This window comes from Globicephala melas, chromosome 12, assembly GCF_963455315.2.
Source record: "Globicephala melas chromosome 12, mGloMel1.2, whole genome shotgun sequence".
Lineage (NCBI taxonomy): Eukaryota > Metazoa > Chordata > Mammalia > Artiodactyla > Delphinidae > Globicephala > Globicephala melas.
In genome coordinates this window covers 50,251,923-50,272,834 of record NC_083325.1, presented here as the reverse complement: position 1 = coordinate 50,272,834, position 20,912 = coordinate 50,251,923, and the positions used below count along the sequence as shown (strand labels likewise).

Below are 20,912 nucleotides of genomic sequence, written 5' to 3'. Positions count from 1 at the left end.
TAGCAAGAGTCTGTAGGGCAGAGCCACGAGGCTATTTTTCACTTGAGTGTTATGCTACCTTAATTGTGTCTTCTCTGAGTAGACACAAACAATGAGTTACTGGCAGAGAGAACAAAAAGGCCAGTTCATTTTCTGGTATATCCGTGAGCCCTGACAAACATAACACATTTGAAGGTCTTTCCCACAGCTTGCCTTGTCAAGAAAGGTCCGAAGGGCAAGCAGAAGTCTTAAAAGAAAGAGAAGATGACATTGCTTGGGTGTTGATTAAGAAATGGGAGGAGATTGTATTTGATGGTAAGCCAAACGTCTGGCTTGAGGAAACTCTGTGAAGTCTTGCCACCTGTAAGCTTTAGCTGCTGAATTAAAGGCAGCGAGCAGAGGTCACCAGGACCGTGAATGCCTTAGAGCATCAAGTAGCCAAGAGGCTGGAGGAGCCTAGAGATGGAAGATGGTAATGAGGGCATATCTGTGCTTTCCAAGCAAGGGAGCATCTACAACATACATACCATACATACATACTATAAGCTCGCTAGTTCACAGTGGGGGCTATGGACTGAGTGTTGATGTCTCTCCCCCCCCACCCCAAATTCATATGTTTAGGCCCTAATTCCCAGTGTGGTGGAATTTGGAGATGGGGACTTTGGGAAATAATTGGGTAAGGTCATGGAGGTGGAGCTCTCATGATGGGATTGGTGCCCACATAAGGGGATAAAGAGACCAGAGCTCTCTCTTAACCATGTGGAGATACAGAGAAAAGGCAGGGAGTGGGTTCTTCCACTTGGACTTCTAATCTTGGACTCTTAGAACTGTGAGATTTAAATGTCTGTTGTTTAAGCCACCCAATCCAGTATTTTATTACAGCAGCCTGAGCTGATGAAGTCAATGGGGCTCTCATCTGTATTCTTTCAGTATTGCCTTTTTTGGAATCTCTTCCAGCAAAGGAAACCCTACTCTACCTTCATGGATAAAACAGAAGGGACTGAGATGTGGACAGTTGCAATGAATATAAGGTTGAAGGCATCCATAAAGTTACTAGATCTCAGGAACTCTGTTTCCTTTATCAGACTCCTCCCCACCATGCACGCATAGAAAGAAATCAAAGTGAAAACAAGCGCAAAAACAAAACAAAACCAAGTATATAAATGCAAAGCTAATAAATTATTCTCTTTTCTTATCTGGTCAGCTATTAGATATTGTAGAGTTTATTTTGAGGACCCACCTAGAAACAGTTGAAAATAAAGAGACTTAATGGAAATACTAAAATCACATCAACCCAAAAAGTGACAAGAAAATGGCTTCTTGTGTTCTTGGTTGAAGCAGTAAATACAACAAAAATACTTATTTTCAGAATATTTATGGAGAACAGGAAATGAGATAAGGACTTTCACCTTCTAGACACTAACTCATGTTTCACCTGGGTCAATAATGACAACTTAATTGGCCCAACTTTTACATTTCCCAACTGCTGACTAAGTTAATTTGCAACTTAACAGGCAGCCCAGTTTGCAAAGCCTTGAACTAAAGCCAGTCTCAGCAGGATCTTTACCCAGAAATGAGTTGGTATACTGAAACTTGAAGGTGAAAAAAAAATTCCAAGAAGAGGTTTCCTCTCCTCTACGACTGTCCCAGGAGAGGTTTCCTCTCCTCTATGACTGTCTCCTCTAGCCTCTAGGTTCTGGTTTATGGCAATTCCAAGTGTTTAGGCACAGAAATCCTCTCTTCTAATTTTAAATGACATCAAAGGAAGCTTTCACAGCCTTAATCCTCCCCTTTGTCGCCTTTTACTTTAGTAGAATGATTCTGGAAAATGGTAGATGCCAACAAAAAGGAAGCCTGGTGTAGCCGAAAGAACCAGATTACCTTGGGTTCAAATCCTAGCTTCCCTGCAAAAGAACTCTCTGATGCTAGTTGACTGCTTACCTTTTCTGAATGTCAGTATCCCTGTCTATAAAGTGCAGATTAACTGAAATGTATTTAAAACACCTGGCCCCAAATAGGTGCTGAAAAATTGCTGATTTTAGACAATCAGCTTCATTTATTGAAGTGTAATTTAACCAATAATACTATTCACTCATTTTAACTCTTCCAGGAGTTTTTTTTACAAATTCATGTATTTTGTAACAACCATCACAATCAAGATATAGAACATCTCCATCAGCCTTAAAATTTCCTTTGCAGCCCTTCCCAGACAATCCCAACCATCACCCTTGGCCCCAAGTACTGATGTGCTTCCTGTCACAATAGATTTGATATTCTTTCTTCAAGTTTCATGTAAATGGAATTATTTGCTGTATGGTGTATTCTTTTGTGTTTCGCTTCTTTGCCTTAGTAGAAATGCTTGAGACTCATCCATGTGGTTGTGTCGGTAGTTTATTCCCTTTTATTACTTATTCATACTCTGTTGTATGAAGAGAACATAATTTGTTTACCCAGTGACCTGGTGATGAGTACTTGGATTGTTTTTAGTTTGGAGCTATTATGAATAAACTCTGTTATCAACATTCTTGAACAAGTCTTTGTGTGGACATATGTTTTCATTTCTCTTGGATAAATACTTTATAAGGAACTGTCAAACTGTTTCCCAAAGGGGTTGTACTATTTTGCTGTCACACCAGATACATACGAGAGTTCCAGTCACTCTGCAGTTTCACCAAAGCCTATGTTGTGAGTCTTTGATTCTAGCTATTCTAGTGGGTATGGGTATGTAATGGTATTCCTTTAAGGTTTTAAAATTCATTTCTGTAATGGCCACTAATATTGGATATCTTTTTATGTGCTTATTGTCTATTTGTGTATCTTTGGGAAGTATCCATTCAGATCTTTTGCCTATTTTCAATTGGATTGTTTATCTACTTATTTTTCACTTTTAAGAGTTCTTTATATATTCTTAATACAAGTCCTTTTTCAGAAGCGTGTTTTGGAAATATTTTTCTCCCCGCCTGTGGCTTGGTTTTTCATTTTCCTGATAGCTGTTCTTTTGAAGAGCAGAGATTTTATTTTCACTTCATCAAAATAAAATCTGATCTTATGCTTTTTGTGTCCTATTTAAGAAACGTTTGCCTATCCCGAGATTGTGAAGATTTTCTCCTACATTTTCTTCTAGGTGTTTTAAAGTTTTAGCTTTTACATTTAAGACTATGATCTGTTCAGAGGTAGATTTTGTATATGACATGAGGTAAGGGTTGAGGTTTATTTCTTTTTCCCATGTGAATACCGAGTTGATTCAGCACCGTTTGTGGAAAAAAAGTATTCTTTCCTTATTGTAACCAACTCTTTCAAGACACACAGGATGAGGGGACATTTCCCAACTCATTTTATAGCACCAGTATAACAAAACAAAACAGAGCAATTATAAGAAAAGAAATATACAGGCTAACATCTCTACAAATATAGACACAAAAATTCTTAACAAAATATTAGTCAATCAAAATCTGTGTGTGCAAGTGAACTGTAACAAATCCAAGTCAGATAGTTAGTTGCTCAAAATAACCCATGTAATTTCCATCACGCTCACTATGACACTCAAACTTTTCCCCGTGGCCTATAAGGTTCTCCATGACCTTACCCCAGCTTCTTCTATGACCTCATCTCCTACCACCTCCCCTCTGTTTGTTCTCCTTCAACCACGCCATGTAGATACACTGTACGTGTTGTGGTGAATACTCTTTCTACAAATTGGATTCAGACTTAAATATCATCCACTCAGTAGCTTTCACCTGTGAACGTACGTTAGCATCATCAAGGGAGTTTTAAAAAATGATCAATCCTTGGCCCTACCCTAGACAGATAGAATGAAAAATCCCTGGAAATGACAGTCAAGCTTGTGCATTATTTTTTAAAATAAGTTTTTAGAAGTTCCCCGGAGGATTCTAAAGTACAACCTGAACCTCATTATCACTTTTTTTTTTTTTGCCCTGGGATTCAGATCCCCTCTTCCCATTCAGAGGTCCAGCCACTCCAACACTGGCCTTCAGTTTTTTATCAGGAGCCTGTAGAATCATCAGCCTTTCCTTCTTGCTTTATTTCAGTAAGTGGGACTCAAGGCTGCTTTGCCCATTAACTCTCAGAATCACAGACGGTCAGAGTAGGAACAGACCTAAGGAAATGTTAGGGAGGCAAAGCAGGTTGGAACCCCAATTTTCCAGCACCGGTGCCATTAGTATTTTAGTTACCTGACTTATTTCCTTTCCCTTTATCTGTGCTGAGTGAGCCCAAAGAACTGAGAATTGGAGGATATCAGCTTTTTTAGTGTGCTTGCAACCGTTTTCATTCAATAAATGTCTTCCTCTACAAGTCCCTCTATTAACTTTTCTTCCCCCAGTGATCTGGGGGTGGAGGCTGGAGTGTCAGACTAGTAGTCTCATTTTCATATGCAAATAAATCACTTGATTATACTTTTTGTCCTTATGTTATCATGAATATTTCAGATGAATTTTATATGGTTCATATTTATGGTTTGGGAGCTGTTTCGCATTTTGGTTCCTTGCCATCTCATCTGCATATACCACATCTCAGCTGATGTTGATTGGTCTCATTTACATATTCATCATGCTCCTATTTTCAAAGATATTTTATTATACGCTGGCTTTTCCTCCCCCTCCAGTGTTACAATAGCACGTAGATGTGTTTTTAAATTGCACTCATTTCCACACATAACTTTTCTGGTTACCATAAAGCACCACATTGTCACCTCCTCCCCCCCACCCTATTTAGTGTAGTCTTCACACTTCATACCAAGCTGATATATGACTCCAAGATAATTCAAGATAAGGTAAACAGTTTACAGTGCACTTTGAAAAGCCACTTCACACTGCAGAGAGTTTAATGATTTCCTTCTCCCCCAGTCAGTCCCAAAGCAGTGAAGAGTCAGGAGGTTCGAGAGAGTGATGCTGAGGAAAGCTAAGGTGTGACAGTGATCATTTCATTTCTATTGGAGAATCTCCTGCTCCACTTCTACCAAAAGACTCTGTTCCCTCTTGACTTCTTATAGAAGCAGAGGCGGGTGGGTTCGGCTGGATTAATGAAAGATGGATTAGCATGGATTGGGGCAGAGTTACTGGATTCTTCCAATTATTCTAACAGGAGGAAGGGGGAAGAATCAAACGTAGCAAATCCCCAACTACCCAGGTCACAAAGCCCTCTCTCTTCTGGATGAGAAGAGGACTAATTTTCTTTTTAGACATTCATTGCTCCCAACTACCAGCATCTAATCTCCACTTTTTTTTTTTTTCTTCAGCAGTGGCCTCAGTTTTTGTTTGTGGATCTCCCTCCCCCCATTCCAAATCCATGTGGTTGGGGTAGGTGTTCTCACCTCTAGGTATGGAGCCCGTTACCCAGGCCACAGCCAATTTGAACATTACATTCTCTTAGCTGCAGTGGTTGGTCCAGGGATGGTTGTGTGATCTAAGCAAGTCAGACTTAAATCTTAAGACTTTTATGGGATTGAGCAAGAAAAAGGGCAGCACATTCCCCCTGAATAGAACCTGAGATGATGTTTGAAGGCAGGACTGCTACTGCTTTCTTGCCACCAAGGGTGGGGCTCAGGGCTGGAATGAACATAGTGAAGGGAGACCAGAGAGAGGGGGAGAGGCCGAGTCCTAAGGACCGTGAACCTGAATAGAGCTGTTTCTAAAGCCATTCCTTCTCGCTGACCATCAAGTTAAATGAGCCATTAAACTCCCTTTTCTTCAGCCTGTTTGAGGTTTATTTTCTTTTGCCCTCACACAACACAAAGAGTCCGAACAAATACAATGTTTGTATCACTTATTTTGCACGTATTGTCCTGTACATTTTTGTCCTGGGTTTGATTTTAAACTATAGCCATGTAAGTGCCTAGATCAGAGCAGAGTCTCAGCCAGTGTTTGTATGTCTGTTAACTCCACCATCAGTTATCATTATCATTCCTACGACTTAGTATTTTCTTGTTATATCTGGGTATCTTCTTTCTCCAACTACTTATATTTTTTCATTTTTATTTGTGCATTTATCAGATATTTATTGTGGGTACCTGACTCTGTGTGAGACATCATGGATCCAATAATGAGTAAAAGCAATCATGTCCTTGTGCTCATGGAAATTACAGTCCAATAGGGGAGTTAGAGATTAATTCAAGTAATACATAAGTAAGTGTAAGAGTGTTAAAATGAGAGTCACCACCTAGAGTCTAGTGGTGATATGAGAGTGTATTATATTAGCAGGAGGTTTTGTCCTAGTTGGGGAGGTCGGGGGAGCATTCCTGGGCAAGTGATACTGGTGTCAGGGTCTGAAGAACGAGGAGGAACTTACTAAATTAAGAGGGCAGAGTGGAAAGGAAGTTCTAGTCAGAAGGAGCAAGCAAGGCCCATGGTGGGCTGCATAACATGGTACGTTTTATGAACTGAAGAAGAGCCAGTAGAGCAAAGGACAAAACGTGAGCAGTCTAGTTTCTTTTTTATGTTAAGAGCAGCAGTAAGGTATGGAGAGAGAGAGAGAGAGAGAGAGGGAGAGAGACGAGCGAGAGAGCACGTGCGTGTGTACCAGGTGCACCAGGTGTTGAAGGTGACATGATTAGGTATGAATTTAGAAAATTTCACTCTGGTTGCTGTGTAGAGAATGGATGAGGGCGAGGGGAGAGCATGCTGGTGGATGGGGAGGCACAAGTAGAAGACTGGTGCAGGTTTCCAGGACAAGATAATGGTAGCTGGAGAAGGAGACAAGCGGATAGATTAGAGGTGAAGCCAGGAGATAAAACAACAGGACTTGGTGTTGTACTTAGTACAAAGTTAAGTTACACTCTGACCTTGCTCTGAAAGAACAATCTTAAGGATCTGGAAAAACGTGTAAACTCCAAATGCAATCTGATAAATACGCTATTGCTACTACAAGCACGAGATTATGGTTTGGAAGCACTGGGAGAGTTCTGGAAAGGCTGTACGGGGGTTGGGGGGTAAACATTTGCTCTGGCTCTTGGGGGAAAAGCAGGCTTCTACCAAGTGGAATTTTAGGCAGAAGGACAGCATCTATATAAGACCGGTGTGAAAGTATATTTGTTCACTTGTTCATTTATACCTTCACCTGCACCTATTTTTTTGTCTACGTGCCAGGCATTGTCCAAAGAACCAGCCCTCACATTCTGAATAAGCAATATGATGTCTGGTAATGGTAGTGCTTGGGAAATGGCAAATCTTCCTACCTGGCAAAAGTGTGGGGTATACTGCGTATGACTGTGTATGGTGGGAGATAATGAGCTTTGATTTCTGTGTCAGAGACTTAAGACTGAAACCCATAGCAGTGATGGTCCCTAGAGGGACCCAAAGTCCCTGCAAGGGACTTTGAGCAGAGCGGGTCTGGAAACAGAGTGGTGGGAGATTGGAGCTGGGGCAGGCAGAGCAGCCTCACGCAGTAGGCTATGCAAGTGACTTTAAACCTCATAGCTGCAGGAGTAGGATGAGGACAGGGTTCCAGAGATAGTTTTGAGAGGGAGTCAATAGAACTGGAAGAGCACCTGCACAGAAGAAAGAGAGAAGGCACATGAGTCAAGGGAGACTGAATTTTCTTGCTTGGGAAGCTGGGCAGATGGTGATGTTGTTCATTGGGCAATATGGGAAGATGAGAAATTTAAGGGTAAAGATAATGAGTTTGTCTGGATATGCTGAATTTGAGGCACTTGTGGTTCACTTAAGGGTAGATATTGAGGACTCCCTCCATTTCAAAACAAGAATTACGGCCTCAGAAGAGAGGTGGGGTTTGCAGATGAAGGTTTAGGAGCCCTGGTAGTAAGATATAATTGATAAATAATAATGAGGATGTGACTATAAAAAAAGAAAATGGCCAAAACTGGCACCCTGGAATATCTGAACTTTTGAGGAGCAACTGAGGAAAAAGAAAAGGGACAGAACTGGTTATGGAGTAGTCTGGAAGGTTCAGAGGACAGGCAGGAGGATGTGGTGTCACCGACGTTAAAAGGGGAAAGAGTATTGAGAAGGATGGCATGAACGGTCAGTGTAATCAATGGCTACCTATCGGTTAAATACTAAGAGGACAAAGTAGAAGCCATTAGTTCTGACAGTTTTGGTATTGTTGGGACCTTTGACAGAGTAATTTAGTGTTAGAGAATTTGTGGTTGAATAGCAAGAGGACAGGCTGAGGAGTGATTGAAAGGAAAGGATAGAGAGGCAGTGAACACGGGCTGCTTTTTCAAGAGTGGCAGTGATGGGGAAGAGAGAGGATGGTAGCAGGGAAGGAAAGCAGGATTTATCCAGAAAGCTTTCTCCCCTTCCTTTTAATAAGGATATGTGAAACTGGGCCACATGTGCAGAATGAGTGAAAGGGATTTTGTGATTTGTGAAGAGGGAGATATTGAAGAGGAAGCCAATATTTATTAAGTTCAGAAAACTGGTTAAAAACTGGAGGAGGAACATAAATGAAGAACATAAATGTGGAAAGGAGATGAGAGCTTATCAGTGACCAAGAATAGGAGGTGAGACAATGGATGAAGGTGAGCCTAGGAACTGAAGGGTACAAATAGTCTGTTCAGAGTTCAGTTCGGTACTGGGTTCTCTGCTCCGGAATGTTTTGGAAATCTTAGGACATAAACAGTATTGAAAACATAAGATTAATTTTTCTGGCATCTGTGGCAGTGCAGGCTGACTAATAAAGGCATGAGGTAGAAATGGACAACCTGTGTCTGAGGAGGTTGAGTTTCTGAACCAGCTGTTCTGTCTCTGGTATTATTGCTATGTCAGCTCAGATCAACTAGCTATCGCCAAAGGAAGGTCTCATGGTAGCCTGAGTACCCAATGAGAGGTCAGTCACATTTGCTGGATTGAATTTATTAAGGTGAATTATTTGTGGTACCTGGGATTCCTGTCTTTAGAATTATTTCTACATAATTACAGAACTTTTGTGGGGGGAGACCTATCCAATAGTCACCTAGTCTCTTAATTCCAGGCAGGGCAATGGCTGATCCATCCAGGAATACACCTCGAGTCAAAAGCTCTCCAACTCTGTTCCTTCCCTGTTTTCCTTGGTGAGCTCTGCTCAGATGAGTGCCCCATCTCCCAGTTCCTGTGCATGTTGAATGTCTTCAAGAATTGTAAACATTGAAGACTCAGGTCTTAAACTGGGCTCTCATCCAACTGGGAGAAGCTTGCGCATAGAAATTAGAGATCACATAAGCTACTCCCCCCTTTAAAATCTCCTCCCTTAATACACAGATGAGGAAGCCAAGGTTCTGAGAGATAAGGTGATTTGATCAAGGTTACACAGTAAGTTTATATTAAAATTAACACTCAGACCCAGGATTCTGACCAACCTCCTCTAAGCAGTTGGCATAACTGCTCCAACACATTGCCACTCTCTCTGCTTTGTGTTTCTTTCATTAATGGATTTCTTTCTCGCTTCCTCAGACCTGGGCAAGTGTTCTTTTTAAAAGTGCAGTGAAAGAACCAAGACAAAAATTGAATGACTTAAAGGAGAAGCTTATATAACTGGGGGGTGGGGGTGGGCGTTGCTTTATTCTTATAATGAAAAAAACCATTCTTTTCTGTGTAATCCATCTGTATTACTGTACTTACTGTCATTAAGTTCTAGATTCTGGCTGTGGTGAAAAACACTTTTCCCATCCCTAAAAGCCTAGGGGATGGGAGCAAGGACCTTCAAAGGCAGGGTGGGTTACCTTAAGCATGAAAGAATTTGCTGTTTTTTCGTACTCTACCCTACTTTGAGAAAAGCCTATTTGGGGAAACCCCTACATTACACTAGCCCAGTAGAAAGCGAGTGTTCACGTTAACAAAGTCTCCTCTTTTCAAAGGAAATCGCCCTCAGTGCTCTAAACTTGCCCAATACTTTTGAATGTTTATATATCACTTACCACTTGTCAGCATGGCTTAGGACCAAGAAGTCCAGAAAATCTCTAAAGCACAAATGTTAGGCCCTGCTGTCAATTAAAAATGAATCAGAGTTAATAATAATTAACTCTATTAATAGTTAATTAATAGAGAGGATCTCTTAAAAAGAATGGATGTCAGCAGAGAAAATAGGCTTTGATTTATAAAACTTTCACTCACAGGTACTTTGGGAGCAACACCTTATACCAAAAAAGTGAGAATTGCTTATGCTGATTTCAGTGGCCACATGCTGAAAGACCTCACACTACTGTTTAGGACCTGTGGTAAGGAAATACAATGGGACAAGGTGCAAAACCTTCGCTTAGTGTGTTATTCTGGTTCCTAAGCACAGAGAATCGTGCTAGACGTGGTCTGAGGTTGCTGCCCATAGCCCATGTGAAGCATTCACCCACTGCTCAGGTACATACATTTTCTCCAGGTCCCCAAATCCCGAAAATGCTCCTTTTGGGATGACTTGAAGCTTGGTGAGAACAAACCTCCTGAAAAGAGAGTGGACAAAAAATATCACAACCTATCCATTCATTGGTAAGGCATCGATTGCCTAATGTATAATAGCAGATAACAGCCAAGGTATACCGACTGCTTGCCATTTAGTAGTGCTTACGATTGCTTCTCCATGGTCTCTTTTCACCCACACCACAAAGCAGTGATGTTGGCAGTATTGTTATCCCCATTTTGTATAAGAGGAAACTGAGGTTGAAGGAGGTTAGCAAACTTACCCAGGGTCACATGGCTAATATGTGGCAGAGCTAGGATATGAACCTTCTTGTCACCACTACTCCATTTGACTCCTACAGCCCTGTGAGGCCGCTATTCTCTTTTTCTATTCCAACTCCCAATACCTCCTCCCTATTATCCTTCTTAGCTGACCTTGCTTCTTACTTCGGAGAAAATGAAACCAGTAGAAAAGGACTTCCTTATGCTCTCACACGGCTCCCAGCCATCCTCCCACCTGTACCTGGGCTTTATATACCTTGCCTTCCCTCCTGTTACCATGGGTGAGCTCTCCAGGGTCCTGACTAAAAACAGTCCCTCCAACCCCTGCCATATCTCTTTCCTTGTCTTGTAGTGAAGGTAGCCACTACAGCAATTCCCCCCTTTCTTTCATACATTTCCTTCCCATCAGTATACAGACATGCCTTAATTTCTCCCATCTAAGAAAAGTCTTAACCTCAGCCACCTTCAGCTTTTGCCATTTTCTTCTGCTTGAAATATTTGCCTCACACCTGCCTCAAAATTCCTTCCAATGGCTCCGCATCTCAGTCAGGAAAAAAACCCTCTTGTATTGTGTTGACCAAAAGGTTCATTCGGTTTTTTCTGTAAGGTGGCTCTAGTAACACTTAGTTGTCTTTAACTTCATTCGAAACAATTTTGTTAGATTGTATGTGACAGCTGTCCTATCAGCGTGCAATGAAAAAGAAGACTTATCAAAATTGGTGAATTTTGGTGTGGCCATTTTGATATTGAAGATGGAAGAAAAAAAGCAACATTTTCGGCATATTATGCATTATTATTTCAAGAAAGGTAAAAATGGGACCGAAGTGCAAGAAAAGATTTGTGCAGTATGTGGAGAAGGTGCTGTGACTGATGGAACGTGTCCAAAGTGGTTTGCGAAGTTTCGTGCTGGAGATTTCTCGTTGGATGATGCTCTATGGTCGGGTAGACCAGTTGAAGTTGATAGCGATCAAATCGAGACATTAACTGAGAACAATCAATGTTATACCATGAGGGAGATAGCCGACATACTCAAAATATCCAAATCAAGCCCTGAAAATCATTTGCACCAGCTTGGTTACGTTAATCACTTTGCTGTCTGGGTTCCACATAAGTTAAGTGAAAAAAAACCCTTCTTGACCATATTTCTGCATGCGATTCTCTACTTAAACATAACAAAAACATTCCGTTTTTAAAACAAATTGTGACTGGCGATGAAAAGTGGATACCGTACAATACTGTGGCACAGAAGAGATCATGGGGCAAGCGAAATGAACCACCACCAACCGCATCAAGGCCAGTCTTCATTCAAAGAAGGTAATGTTGTGTATATGGTGGGATTGGAAGGGAGTCCTCTATTATGAGCTCCTTCCAGAAAACCAAACAATTAATTCCAACAACTACTGCTCCCAGTAGACCAACTGAAAGCAGCACTCGATGAAAAGCATCAGGAATTAGTCAACAGAAAATGCATAATCTTCCATCAGGATAACGCAAGACCGCACGTTTATTTGATGACCAAGCAAAAACTGTTACAGCCTGGCTGGGAAGTTGATTCATCCGCCGTATTCACCAGACATTGCACCTTGGGATTTCCATTTATTTCAGCCTTTACAAAATTCTCTTAATGGAAAAATTTCAATTCCCTGGAAGACTGTAAAAGGCACCTGGAACAATTCTTTGCTCAAAAAGATAAAAAGTTTTGGGAAGATGGAATTATGAAGTTGCCTGAAAAATGGCAGAAGGTAGTGGAACAAAAGGATGAATACATTGTTCAATAAAGCTCTTGGTGAAAATGAAAAGTGTGTCTTTTATTTTTACTTAAAAATCAAAGTCACATTTTGGCCAACCCAATATAGCACGGCCTGCAGGACCCTATAGGATCTTCCCACTCTCCTTTCCCGTATATCCTCTAACCTCAATTTTGACAGCTCACACCATTGCTTATCTCATTCTCTTCACAGTAATCTCTTGCTATTCTTTGTACATGCCAGGTTCCTTCTTGCCTAATATTTCTGCATTTGCAATTCTCTCTTCCTGGAGCATTCCTCTCTCAGATATCCTTCTTGCTTGCTCTTTCATCCAGCTGCTTACTCACATGTCACTTTCTCAGTGAGGCTTTCCCTAACCACCCTATTTAAAATGACAGTTTTCCCAATTTAGTCCCTTAACCCCTTTCTTCATAGTACTTCTGACATGTTACACTTTATATTATCTATTTATGTATTCATATACTTATTTATCTTTTACCCATAACTAGAATGCAAGCTCTGTGAAGGGAGGAATTTTTGTCTGATTTGTCTACTGTTGTATACCAAACGCCTGGAACAGTGGCTGGTACATGACACATATTCAGAAAAACATTTCTTGAATGGCTATTGAAGTCTGAGAGTTCAAGGCTTGAGGGTAGAATTACAAGTGACTCCTTGGGAATCTCTACAGTGGGAATACTATTTCTTCCTCTGCCTTTCCTCCCTCCCACTTTCTCTTACTTTGCAATTGGTTAATAGGGAGTTGGTTTTCTTTCCACTTTAATCCTTCCTTCTGCAAGGCAGTCTGTCAGTAGGAATTCAGTACTGTGGACTTGGATAGTTTCACAAACTTTCATTGCTTTTATTCCTATTATTTATTGGTATTAGTGAAATTCCCATTTCACATAAAGTTATTGTTCAGGCAAACAGTTCTTTTCTTCCACTTTGTTTGTTTGCCTTTGGTCACCATGTGCACCAGCTCCATGGTGGGGAATCATGAGAGAGAATCCTGTGCACTTTTCTCGCTCTGGAGGAGTTTATATACATGGGAAGGCAAAAACAGAAGCCTTGGAATCACCAGGAAACAGATGTGGGATATAGTTGATGTAATAACTATAGATGTTATACAGGAATGAAATGTGAAATATCCCAAAGTACATAAATATATAAGAGGAAGATTGGAAGGAGTGGGTGAATTTGAGCCTGGGTCTCAGAACTATCAGATCATACTAAAAGCATAGTCTCTCTGAAATTATTGGATCTAATTTAGGATTGAGTGTAATGGTTCTAGAACAGTATCAACTTCTAGAACACTCATCTGAAAAGAATCAAGGTCAGTTCATAGTCTCTTAATGTACTCAATCTTAGTTAACATAGACAAGTTCCTTTTGTTCCTATTTATCACAAGACAGAAGAATGATGAAAACAAATTGGTAAAAGCAAATAATAAAATTGCTTTAAACTACCCAATCAGTCTAAAGTTTCAAGGGAGTTGAAATATTAAGGTAAATATTAGTTAATAAGATGTGCAAAGAGTAGAATCTTGGATAATTGACTCTATTTAATAACAGGTCAACTAGATAGTTCTTTTTGGTTCAACTCTAGTAGCAGGCACATTTTCTAAAAATTTCAACATCTGTGCCTGTATTAAGTAGTTCAAACTAATTAATATAATTAAATGTTTTTGAAGATTGAAAGTCTTGACTTCCATTTCCTGAAATGCTATAAATTAGATAACCTGAAGATATTTCCACCAAAGATCACGCAGAAATTGTCTATAAAACATAACCACTATTGTTTTAATTGCATAGCTGAGCTTATTAGAAAATATAAGAAATTCCTAGGGTCCTACAGTAGAACAGCTGAAAACCAGATGGAACCTTGAGTTGTGAATGTAAACAGAATTCTAAGAGGGTAAATTGAAGTCAGTGTATTTGGGGGGGTGGGGAAGAAGGGAGGAGTGGGGAGAGTGTTGTCTGGACTTGGTAGACAAGGAATTTGTGTTTTGATGCCCAGCTGGTACATGAGATGAAACATGGATGATGGAATGCAAAGATCTGTTTCTGTGTGTCATTTGTCTGTCTACCTAGCTACCTGCCTACCTACCTATCACATGTGCATTCTAGAAAGAAAGATACAGAAAATGGAGAACAGGCAACTTTCAATGAAATAACACGTGGATAATTTCCAGAAATTATGAAAGGCATAAATCCTCAGATTCAGAAATCTCAACAAGTTCCAGGAAGGATAACAAATCTACTGCTGGATACCTGTGAATTAAAACTGTAGAGCCAAAAAAGAAAATATTTTCAATGCAGACAGAGAAAAAAGGACATATTATCTTCAAAGAAAAAACAATTAGAAAACTTCGTAAAAATATCTTCAAAATTATTAGAGAAAATAACTGCCAGTTTAGAATCCTGTGCCCAGAAATAATCATTCAAACGTGAGGGTAAAATAAAGACACTTTTAGACAAATTTAATTACCCATTAACAAAGTTTTAGCAAAAGAATTCCCTTAGAAAATAAGATAATTTAATCCAGTAGGAAGTCTCCAAAAATAAGAAGGAATAGTGAACAAAGAAATTAATGCTTCTTATTGAATAGGTTGGTTTTTCATAATGGTTGGAAAATTCACCTATTTAATAAGGAACACTAAAAAATGTTGACCAAGAAGTGGGTCACAAAGGAAAGCAAATTGCTATCAAACAAATCATTTTCTTAGACAATGATGCATTTGAATTACTTAGAAGTCAGTAATAAAAGATAATTATCCCCACCGCCCTACCACATGTACACACACATTTGGAGAGCCAAAACAAAACCAAATCAAACAAACAAAACACTCTTTTAAATCATACATGGGTCAAAGGAGAAGTTACATTAATAATTGGAAACTATTTGGAATTGAACCATGATGAAAATGCAACATATGAAACTTATGAGATGCAGCTAAACTGCTTCTTATAGAGAAATTTGTAGCTTTAAATTATTATACCAGAAAAAGAGACAAAAAAGATGGAAAATTAATGTGCTAACACAGGAAAGTAGTGAAAGAACAACAGAATTGTGTTAACAGAAAACTATAAAGCAATGTTCATTCCATTTCTGGCTAGAACTTAAAATGCGAACTCAAAGGCAGTTTAATTAAAAAAAAAAGGTAAAATGAGGGGCTGTTGATAGAGATGTTTTGAGAAGATAAACACTCATCTAGACATTAAAACTTGATATATAGAGTTTAAGTTTTAATTTTTCATTTTAGAAATAAAGCAAATGAGAGTCTAACAGATTAACTGTAAACACATTGCAAAATTTGTTTGCCTTGAGAGAAGAAACCTAGGAGAGTAGAGAGAAAAAAATAATAAAGATAAGAGTAGAAATACATTAGCGAGGATCAACAAAATCAAAAGCTAACTCTTTGGAAAGATTAATAGACTAAAAAGGAATCTGTTCGTATCAACCAAGGGGGAAAAAACCCAATAAAACAATGAGAGACATGAAAAATGGCACTTAACTACAAATAAAACGTGTTTTAAATCAGAGAGCCCTAAGAACAATTTTATAACATTAGATTTAAAAAAATCAGTATGGATAATTTTCCTAGAAATATATACTTACTAAAACTGACTCATGAAGATGTAGAAAACTGAACAGATCTATAATGATCACCAAATCGGATTGGTAGTTTAACACCTATTCACCAAAAACAAGGTCAGCATCATATGATTTTAGAAGTAAATTCTACCCCTTTAAAGTGATGGAAAATCTCAATCTTTTACAAACTATTCCAGAGACTAGCAAAAGATGGAATGTTCTTCAACCCATTTAATGTGGCTGGTGTAACACCAGTAATAAAATACACAAGGGCAATAAAAGAATGGAAAGATTTAGACCAATCTCACTTATTAATGTAATTGGAAAAAATCTGAAATAGTGTAGTGACAGTGTATATCAAAATGGAGGCTAAACGAATAATATATCATTATCATTTGGGTTTGTCCCAGATTTCAAGGGTTGCTAAATATTAGATAACTCTATTAAAGGAAATTTCCACATTGAGAAATTAAAAGTGAAAAATCACATGATTTTATTAATAGGCATAGAAAATATATTTGATAAAAACCCAAAACATTTTGACAAATGAGAAGAGGGGGGAATATTATTAATCTGATAAGGGGTAAAATCTATCAACCACTACAATAAATATCATGCTCAGTGGTGAAATATTAGACACATTCCAGTTAAAGTTAGGAATGAGGCAAGGATGTCTGCTATTATGCCTTCCATTCAGTATTGTGCTAGATGCCCTCGCCTGTACAGTAAGATAAAAAAAAAAGATACAGGGCTTCCCTGGTGGCGCAGTGGTTGAGAGTCCCGCCTGCCGATGCAGGGGACACGGGTTCGTGCCCCGGTCCGGGAAGATCCCACATGCCGCAGAGTGGCTGGGCCCGTGAGCCATGGCCGCTGAGCCTGCACGTCCGGAGCCTGTGCTCCGCAATGGGAGAGGCCAAAACAGTGAGAGGCCCGCGTATCGTAAAAAAAAAAAAAAAAAAAATGTATGGAGGAAGATGTGGATTAATCAATAAGGGATGCTAAAACTATTGATTATCCTTGTGGATAAAAATAACACCTTTGCTTATTACCATATTAAAATCTCAGCTCCAGGTGTATTAAAAATCCAAACGAGGAAAATCAACACTTTAAAATTTTTAAATAAAATATAACATTCTATTGAGGAGACTTTCTCTAAAAAGGACACAAAAAGTGCACACCAAAATTGAAAAGCTGATAGACTTGACAATAATAAACTTAAAATTTCTCTAAAACAAAGATATATTGTCGGTTGGCGAAAGATATTTGCAACACATACAACTAACGAGGGTTAGCATCCAGAATACAAAGAACTTTACAAAATTATGAGAAAAATACAAACAACCCAGTAGAAAGATAGGCAAAAGATATGAACAGGCAGTTCATATAGGAGAAAATGCAAATGGCCAATAAACATGCAAATATGCTCAACTTCACTAGTAATCAAGAAAATGCAAATTTAAGCAATAATTAGGTACCTTTAAACACCATCATATTGGCAAACAATAAAAGGAAAACCTCACAATAACAGTGCTGGTGAGGCAGTGGAATAATAGGACATTTTCTACACTCTTGAAGGGTAATTTTCTACAAGTACTTTCAGTAGCCATTTGGCAAAATGTATTAAAGTCAAAGAAACAAATGCCTTTGAATCCAGTTATTCTATGTCTCCTGGCCACATGTGCACCTGGAGGCGGGTAAAAGATTAACTACTGCAACATCATTCGTAATCGTAGAAAACTGGAGACAAATGCTTATAAACGAGGGGATGAATAAATATTAATAAACTATGATATATTGACACAATGCTAAATTATAAAGCAGTGAAAAGGAACAAATTGACTGGAGCTACATACAACAATCTGGATAAATTCCCAAAGCATAATGTTGGGGAAAAAAAAGTCAATTATATGCACAATATGTGCGGTATGATATGATTTTCATAGAGGTTAACAACGTACAAAATAAAACAGTGTATTGTTTTGTATGAATCATGTTTTCTCATTCCATATTTTTGATGTTTTGACATCTTGGGGTTTGCTGACTCTGGAGGGACTACTCCTGCTAGGGCTAACTCCTAGAGATAGCAAACAACTGGCCTGAGAGTGTGCCTTTCTTAATGCAAACCAACGAATCCATACCCCCAGGCACCTCCTTTAAGGGCCCCTTACACTCTGGGCCACCATTCCTCTGTCCTAATCACCCCAGGGAAGCTCCTACACCACAGAGTCCACTGAAATTATTTACACTAGCCAATCCTAAACCTGTTTACCCTGTTTCACCTGGTTTTTTTTCCCTTGGAAGCCACAATAAAATGTTTTCCCCCAGCTCCCTCTGCCTCATGACCAACGCTGGTGCTTCCCCATGTGCCCCCTTCTCCTGGGAGCTGTGAGAATAACAAACTATCTTTTCAATGGTAGTTTTCTCCTAATCTTTTGGCCTCACCATACTCAGATAGTAATAAGACCTATATTGCAAAACGTGTTTAGAGATGCATACATATCTATCAAAAGGAAAATTCTGAGAACCACAACACCAAAATCAGCATAGTGTTTACCTCTGTGACAAGAAGAAAAGGAGTGAAACACAACTATATCTAAAATGTTTTGTATTTTTTAAAAAGATCTAAACCACTTTGACCAAACGTTAAGAGTTGGCAAAGCTGAGCGGTGCTTTCCGAGTGTTTATGATACCATTCTCTACGCTTCATACTTGAAATATTTCATAATTAGTTTTTCAAGATTGAAATTCTCACCAGGCCATATCCCAAGCATCATTTATTTATCTGTTTGTTTTTAAACAGGGAGAGCTATTTAGAAGTATCATCATACCCTTCATGTCAGATGGCAACTTTACTTCACTCTGTTAAGGGGGCATGAAGTTCCTGAACGATTTCTGTAAAGATATGCACAATTCATCAAGATGGCTCTGAAAAGAAAATTTTCTTCACTGTATTGCAAGTTACTTACTGTCTCTTCCATGATAAATGGAGTGGGTGGGGTTTAATTTTTTCTTTCCTGAAATGGAGAAGCGTTAGGATTCCCTTGAACTCTGTCTCTGTTAGAAGCAATCCATATCTTGGGCAGTCCATTCACCCTTGGCCAAATTTAATTCCTCTTTGTGGATGAAAGGAGAAGAGTTTAAAAGATCCCCTAAAAAGCTTTCTGGCAGCCTGGAAAACAGCCAATATTCTTTTTGAGGAAGCTGCCTTTTTATGATGTGGCCCAAGTTTAAATGACACTGGGCTCTGTGTTCTTTGAATTTCACACAAGTTTAAAAAATTAAAGTGAGAACAGCTTGGCCCAGGATATACAAAAAGAAATTGATCACCATCCTGACCTCAAAATGCCAAGAGTTTTTGTGCTTCACACTCTTTAGGTCAAACTGCTACCCTAATTAACTTTCTGGGAATGTGTCCAGGAAAACTATGGAAGGGGGTGGATTGAACTAAATGAGGAAATCATCCAGAAAAAAAAGAGAGTTTAAATAACTTGCTTTGGCTTTTTACCATGACCCAGGAGATAACTACCCCACTGTCAAAATCATTTAGGCACCTAATTGGTGGTATTTCTCATGTTGTTACACATGAGTCTTGAAGCCAGTGGGGCAGCCAATAGTAGGAAGGAAGAGGTGGGAAGGTAGGAAGAGGTGGCTTCCTTATATAACTGGACTTTAAGGTTTTTTTAAAGAAAAAAAAAAAACTTCACATTTTGGCATAAGTCTTAACTGCCTAGATGTGGGGTGCTTTGTAATGTGTAATGTGAGGTGCTCTGTAAAACACAGAGAAATTGGTTCAGCTAGCATTAGCCCTTCATCCACCTTCCGGCTGTGTATGAAAATGCCAGCGGTTCATTGGGGGTTGCAAAGCCTCTCGTGGGGTTTCTTGGAATAGAGGTGTCAGTGTTCTTTGTATCCTTCTTCCATAGTGTGGTGGAGACCCTTGTCCTCAACCTTAAACCAAATGTATTAAAGCAGAGGTATTAGGAGAACTAATTAAAGGGGTTGTCACTCATTTCCTGCAAATCTGGAAGACGTAGAGCCTGGCTTATGACTGAAGTCTGACCTGTAAAGGTGAGAAGTGGCCAGCTGCTTTGCGAGAGGGCTGCAGTTCCACGGAACCCACAGTTCCACAGTGTGGGTTTCCCAGAAGCCGGACCTATACCCAGCTGAAGGGAGCTGGATTCTCATCCTCAAAAAAATGGACTTGCCTACCTAGTGACCAGACCCCAAAAGAAAACCTGTCTGGAGCTTCTACTCCCAGAAGCCAGTGAGGGGAAGGAACTGCTCTCCCAGAACCACAGATGGAGGTCATAAGAATTAGCCTTTGAGTATCTGCCACACCCAGAGGGATCCAAAGCCAGGTGGCCACCGTGCCATCAGTGCTGGATCCAGTTCCTTTCCCTCCAGTCTCTCTACCTCCTAGGCCCAAGCCAGGCAAGGCCAGAAACAACAGCAAGTTGGGGAGGAATTAACAAGGAAGAGAGAAGAAACGCCCCCTTCCTCACCAGTTACAGGTTTCTGAGTCTGAAGTGGGCCAAAACAGTGGAACAGGGAGGTTTTAAATAGGATGAAAACGTGGACCTTTAATATTAGTCAACACTAGACTTTCATGACATTTATGAGACTGGAACAGCTATGACGCTTGCCCCGAATTTCATCTGGGATGGGGGAAAATGAGTCAGCAGAGTAGGGTTTGCCTGCCAGTGGTAGGAAAGAAGAGAGCTACTTCTGGTTGTACCCTGTTGAATCCATCTTGATCAATATGTTATGATTTCTGAGTTGGTGAAAACCTTCCCCAAGTCTTCCTCTGTAGAACTTTATCTGTGAGAGAAAAAGTATTATGAACTGAAGTGGGAGAAGGAATGGAAAGCATTCTTATTCTTATTTCCTCCCCTGTCATTTAGCTCTTATTCCCTGGGCTGTCAATGAGCAGTTTAGGACAGAGAGGGTAATTTGGCTTCTCCTTTTG

At 39.6% G+C, this 20,912-nt stretch overlaps 1 protein-coding gene across 2 annotated transcripts in view; it reads right to left on the bottom strand.

Annotated features, from left to right (window-relative positions):
• Positions 1 to 20,912, bottom strand: part of FSHR (follicle stimulating hormone receptor) — a 163,506-nt gene that overhangs the window by 86,519 nt on the left and 56,075 nt on the right. For both annotated transcript variants that reach the window (XM_030857716.2, XM_030857717.2), the window contains exon 2: positions 10,295 to 10,366. In XM_030857716.2, the coding sequence (XP_030713576.1) occupies positions 10,295 to 10,366 (72 nt within the window). The remainder of the gene's footprint in view (positions 1 to 10,294; positions 10,367 to 20,912) is intronic.